Raw genomic sequence first — 5,849 nt, 5'->3', positions numbered from 1 at the left:
ATCACCGTACCTCATGGGCTTAGTCAACATGTCATAATCCATAGTAATTTAATTTCTTTAAATTACAGCAATGTTTGTCCCTAGTTCCCTTGGTGTTTATTAACGACGGTATTTTCAATGTTCTCTTTACAAAATAAAAAGAGAAATATATATATCCGTACGAGGTGGCAAACTGGATTATATACGTAAACTACTAATAATGTAACAATTGAGATGTTAATTATTATAATTATAATAATAAAATATACATAACATGAAACGGAGGTTATAATAATAATAATAATAATAATAATAATAATAATAATAATAATAATAATAATAATAATAATAATAATAATAATAATAATCACATGAAAGACAACTTTAACCCATTCAGACTTGCATCTGAAGCTACATAGACTTATCCCTGTACTGCTGCTACTCGGCTAATTACATCAACTTAGACCTGATTCAAACTCGGAACGAAAGACACTTTTGTCTTTCTTTTCGCATACATTTTTCTTCTTCTTCTAATATCAGCAAAGCATTACAATACCAAAAAAAAAAAAAAAACTATATCCCACCGTAGCTGAACTTGATTTATAATTTTTTCTGCCACGGCAGGGATGTAATATATATATATATAATTTGGTCTAAGTGAATTTACACCCTAGAAGATGCTTGCAGGGATTCTTTCTTCCACTCCACCAAACGTTGAAGAAAGTCCATAACCTGCATGAGAAATAGGAAACAAATAAATAATCAGATATTTATTAACTTGGCGTACAGTACGATGGTGCAACAAGAGACAAAAGAAAAAGGAAACAAAAAGGAGAAAATTATATACTTGCCTCATTAGGTTCTTGTAAAGAGTATGCTGCATTAGTGTCTTTCGGAAATTTCGAGACAAGAATTCCAAGACCTTGTCCTCTGTCTCTCAATTTCTGTTTTCTCATTTAAGTTAGTTCAAATTATCCCAAAACAAATTGTGGTCAACCAATATAATTAAGTAATTAACTATGTACAATATATTATAACAATGGAATAAAAAATCGAGAGGAGTAGTCGGATACCTTGAATGCATCTTCATCGGTTCTATCATCTCCAATATAAACAGGAAATACATCACTACAGTCGGCAAATCCTGTTGATGAAAGCGATTAATTAATGTACTGTTTAATAAAAAATAACATTGAATGAATAAATTAATCCTATAAGGAGATTGGGTGTCATCCTCTGAGGTAAGGGAACTAGATGAAGAGAGTACTGACCAAGAGACTCTAACAAAAAATCGAGGGCCTTCCCTTTGTCCCATTTAATAGTAGGACGAATCTCCAATACCTGTATGTATTATAATAAAGAAACAAGATTGAAAGTGAGACATCCACATTTCTCATTCTTATGCGTCTTCGCAAAGCTAATTAATATTAATATATATAACTAAATCACATACCCCACCATATAAGCAACAAAATAAAAAAATTAATAATAAAAAGAAGCATGTCCCACCTTCCTCCCTTGGCTAAGACGAAGCTTCCGGTACTTGTTTAACACTGATCTCACTTGTTGCGCCAGTTCACTCCATTTCTGTGCATCCACCCACACCCACCAGCATATTTTTATTATTCCAATTCAATCAAACAAGAATAACTTTCTGTCAGCAGTTAATGAAATTAATTTCTGAATTACATACCTTCTCGTCAACACAACGAAAATGGACAGAGACACAAAATTTGTTGTTCTCCACCCGGGCACCAGGAGTTGATTTCGTTTTCTCAACCAACTGTTGGTACACCTGAATAATTGGTACCAAACAGAATTACACTTTTTTTTTATTTATTTATTCAATTAAGAAAGAAAAGAAATATATAATTGAGTCACCTCATCTATGAGAGGAAGAAATTCAGCGGCAGGTTGAAAAAGAACTGCCTCTGACTTGGTGTCCTACAAATGAAAGCAAGCATGTAGAATAATGCAAAATGAGTAAATGACTCAAGAGTAGATGTAAAGGTAGCTAAGCTAGCTAATAAGGTTCGACTCACTTACTTTGTTATATTTGGAGGTTTTTGTTGGGCCTTTTATATCCATGCCATGGCTTCCAGCATAATATAGTTCCGCCAACCGAACAAAGTTATATACCTATTTGTCACATTACAATGTGAAATTACTTCAAACAAAACAAGATTGGATTGGATCACAGCAAGTGGAAGCAAAGTGTACCTTGTCTCTGCATCTGCCCGTAACTATAGCAGTAGGAAAACACGTTGCAAGCTTCCTCACAGTCTTTCTCATCTGATATATATATGTTATGTTTTGTTATGTTATATTACGTATGTATGTGAGTCAAATATATATACGATAAGAAGACACATACTGAATCCGACATGAAAGCACGATCGGGGTCATCGACTATGGGTGACAAGGTGCCATCATAGTCGAGAAACATGACTATTTGCTTTCCCTTTGATGCATGTATGATTTGTTGAAACATGTCTAGTGCCGATGGGTGGTTAAGCTGCTTTCACATACATTAAAGATCAATTAATTAATTAATTAATTAATTAATTAATAGATGGAGTGGTGAGTAGTAAGTAGTATTATAAGTTCTCACAATCCAAGAAGAGGAGTGGTCTTGAGCGAGAGAAGGAGTGGATTTGAGATGAGTGGGAGAAGATGCTCTCATGGAGTCAAGCCAAGCATTGATTTCAAGGGTCTTCAAGACAGTCCTCCTGGGAATGGGAATGTAGGCTCCCGGTATAGCCGGTGGCTTTTGCGCCCTTTTAGTCTCCTCGGCGGGCACAACCACATTCTGTTGCGTCATAGTGAGCATAAGAAGAAGAAGAAGAAGAAGGAGGAGTGAAATGTTGTGGGGGGAATGAGAGATAGCCCCTTAGCCCCTGCTTGGATTTATAGGTAGAGATGCTCCGAAACAAAACAAAACTCACTAAAGAGGCCCCCAATATCCCTGTGGTCCCTCCCACTATTCTTACTATTACTCTCCTTCCTACATGGCCTTGTGTTTTCCAATTCCAAAAGAATAAGTGAATAACTACCACACTCACTGCTCGCTTTCTCTATTCCCTTCCCTTCCATTCTCTTCTCACTTTTATTCCTTCTTTATTTTTCTTTTCTTTTTCTTCTTTTCGTGTTTATTTAATTGGAATTTCTTTTATACTTACTTCTTTGTAAATAAATTTTAACACAGTCTAAAAAAGAGAAAGTATAAATAAATAATATAAGTATTGAACAACGTAATCAACGATTTAAAAAAAGGTTAAAATTATTTATTAAAATTAAATTTTTAATTTATTAAAATAATTAATTTTTAAATTTAAATTATTAGAATTAGATAATGTAATATCCGTTACATCACGTTTTTATTTCATCTCAACCCTCTTTCCCTTTCATCAATTTATGTTTTCTCCTTCTACCACGCCACGACAGAAATAGCGCTGTAATTTCAACCACCGCAAGGTGCAGTGCCGTCAAATGCTGTCCACTATCGTGGCTTTTTTCTCACGCACTACAGCCCCACGCCACTTCGCAATTCGTAATAGCATCATTCGACCATCGCAGTCCTTTTCCATCCTACAATTTGCATCAGCAAAAACAACCACCGTAGCCCATCTCCCTTGCATTGCTAGCTACGTCGCCCGACCACTACTGGAGCGACATCTCCCTCGCAATTCACAGCACCACTATCCGACCACTGTAGCACCTTCTCCTCTCGTATGAAGAAGCGCGTCCACATCGTCAACGTGCCCACAGAAAAAGTGTTATTGACAAGGATGCACTCGTTAAGGCCCTTGATGACAGAATTGTAGCTCAGACAACTCTTGATGTATTCACCTAGGAGCCTCCGACAAAAGACAGCAAGTTCGTTCAACACCGCAACGTTACTTTAATCCCTCATCTTGGAGCTAGCATTAAAGAGGCTCAAGATAGGGTGTTGCTATTGGGATTGCGGAGGCTGTGCTTGGTGCCTTGGAGGGCGAGCTGTCCTCAACTGCTGTGAATGCTCCGATGATACCCCCTATGGTACTCTCTAGCTCCCTATGTGGTGTTCGTAGAAAACTGTGGTTGGTGTTGTAGGCGTGGTGTGGTGTTAGTATCGATATATACTAGATGTTTATTTTATTAGATATGCAGATGATTATGTTTAGATTATGTTTATTTTAAATTGAATGTTTAGTTTGTTGGATTGGATTTAAGTATATACAAATAAATTATACTAGACGTTCATTTTATTAGATATGTGAATGGTTAATTTTATTTTTTATTATATGTTTAATTTTTTCGCTAATGAGAAGGCTGAATAGAGAAGAAACGACAACACTAATGCTTGCTATGAGAGATGGATTAATGTCGATCATTGTGGCCGGTGAAGAATGAAGTGGCGCCGATGAGAGGGTTTGAGAGAGTAGTGTTGCAGTAGTCAACAGAATAAGAAGGATCATTGTGGCCGGTGAAGAATGAAGTGGCGCCGATGAGAGGGTTTGAGAGAGTAGTGTTGCAGTAGTCAACAGAATAAGAAGGAGATGGTTAAAAATTGAAATGTGAAAATTAGAGTTTTTTGTGGAAGTAATTAGAGGTAAAAAAATTTTTTGTTTTTAATTTTGCTGGGCCATAATTATAATTTATTGTTCGTGTTGTTCACAATCTCTATTATCTACTTAGTAGAATTGTTTAAAAAAATATCTTATAATTTAATCATTAAATACTTTAAAATTATTTTACTCGGTTAATTCATTTCAATATTTGAATCATAACAGATTAAAAACACCTAACACATTTTCTTTGTCTATTATTTCACACTTGTATATATAAAGAAAAGCAAAGTTGAAAAGCACGAATTTGTATAAGATAAGTGGTTTTTTATTAGGGCGTAGTGGCCCTTCAGCACTAACAGAGGCATGCTAATTAAAGTATATGCTTATTAAGATGAGAAGGTCATTTTACACATTTATGTGAATAGAAACAGCTTTTAGCTAGTAGTTGATATAATTTTTTTTAGTTTGAAAATTAGAGAAAATTATCTATAATTTTTTATATTTTATTTGAATATAGAATATATATTTTGAAATTTTTATTTAAATTAAATAAATATAAAATTTATAAAAATGTATAAAATTCAGCGTAATTACAGAAATATATAATGTATTATTTCTCATTTTTTAACAATGCTGTCGTTAGTATTCGAGATGTGATACATTATGTATTTATGTAATTATGCTGAATTTTATATATTTTCATAAATTTTATATTTATTTAATTTAAATAAAAAATTTTTATATATTCAAATTAAATAAAAATAATTAATTTATTACATTATTTCTATTTTCATAGGTTATAAAATTTGATAAATGCTTATATAATTTCAGAGTATATTTATTATTTATTCTATAAATTTATTTTTATCTAAACTTTAAATATATATTGAATTAATTAAATATGTAATTAGTTCACATGTTAAAAGTGCACAAATAAACATATTATATATATATATATGTATATAATAGATAAAAAGAATAATTAATTCGAAAAATGCGAAATAATGTATCTTTTTATTTCCCGCAAACAGTTTCAATTAGGGCATGCTATAGATGGAATGCTTTTGGTGTACGGTTAACAGTTCTATATTTGTGGAACTAGACGAACCATGCCCATGGAATATTATTAACTATTGAAGGAAACAAGCAGCTCGCACCTAAAACCAGGTACATTGAACCAGAAATACCAGCAGCTGCGTGCATCTCCGTTTTCTTCTAAGAAAAAGTATTGGAAACCAGCATTATATAACTAGTATTGTAGATATTAGTTAACATTTATATTAAAAAAAATTCAAAATTTTTAAAAATAAAAACATTTAA

General features: G+C 33.0%; 1 protein-coding gene across 1 annotated transcript; it reads right to left on the bottom strand.

Annotated features, from left to right (window-relative positions):
- Nucleotides 1–298: 298 nt before the first annotated feature.
- LOC112791267 (probable trehalose-phosphate phosphatase J) lies at nt 299–3,026 on the bottom strand. The gene is made up of 11 exons (XM_025834030.3): nt 2,591–3,026; nt 2,354–2,494; nt 2,200–2,271; nt 2,026–2,118; nt 1,861–1,923; nt 1,673–1,774; nt 1,489–1,566; nt 1,251–1,320; nt 1,053–1,123; nt 831–923; nt 299–711 (listed from the first exon to the last, which is right to left on the bottom strand). Exons 1-11 carry the CDS (start codon nt 2,807–2,809, stop codon nt 643–645), a joined length of 1,071 nt encoding a protein of 356 aa, XP_025689815.1. The 5' UTR covers nt 2,810–3,026; the 3' UTR covers nt 299–642.
- Nucleotides 3,027–5,849: the final 2,823 nt, after the last annotated feature.

This window comes from Arachis hypogaea, chromosome 3, assembly GCF_003086295.3.
Source record: "Arachis hypogaea cultivar Tifrunner chromosome 3, arahy.Tifrunner.gnm2.J5K5, whole genome shotgun sequence".
Taxonomy (NCBI): Eukaryota; Viridiplantae; Streptophyta; class Magnoliopsida; order Fabales; family Fabaceae; genus Arachis; species Arachis hypogaea.
The sequence above is the reverse complement of the archived record's forward strand: the minus strand, read 5'-3'. Positions and strand labels throughout refer to the sequence as shown.

Excerpts from the sequence above, each read along its gene's own strand:
- LOC112791267 (XM_025834030.3), bottom strand. The coding sequence starts at position 2,809 with ATGCTCACTATGACGCAACAGAATGTGGTTGTGCCCGCCGAGGAGACT. Across the intron at positions 2,119-2,199 it reads CGGGCAGATGCAGAGACAAG|GTATATAACTTTGTTCGGTT; the intron begins GTACACTTTGCT and ends TGTGACAAATAG. Across the intron at positions 1,775-1,860 it reads TTCTTCCTCTCATAGATGAG|GTGTACCAACAGTTGGTTGA; the intron begins GTGACTCAATTA and ends CCAATTATTCAG.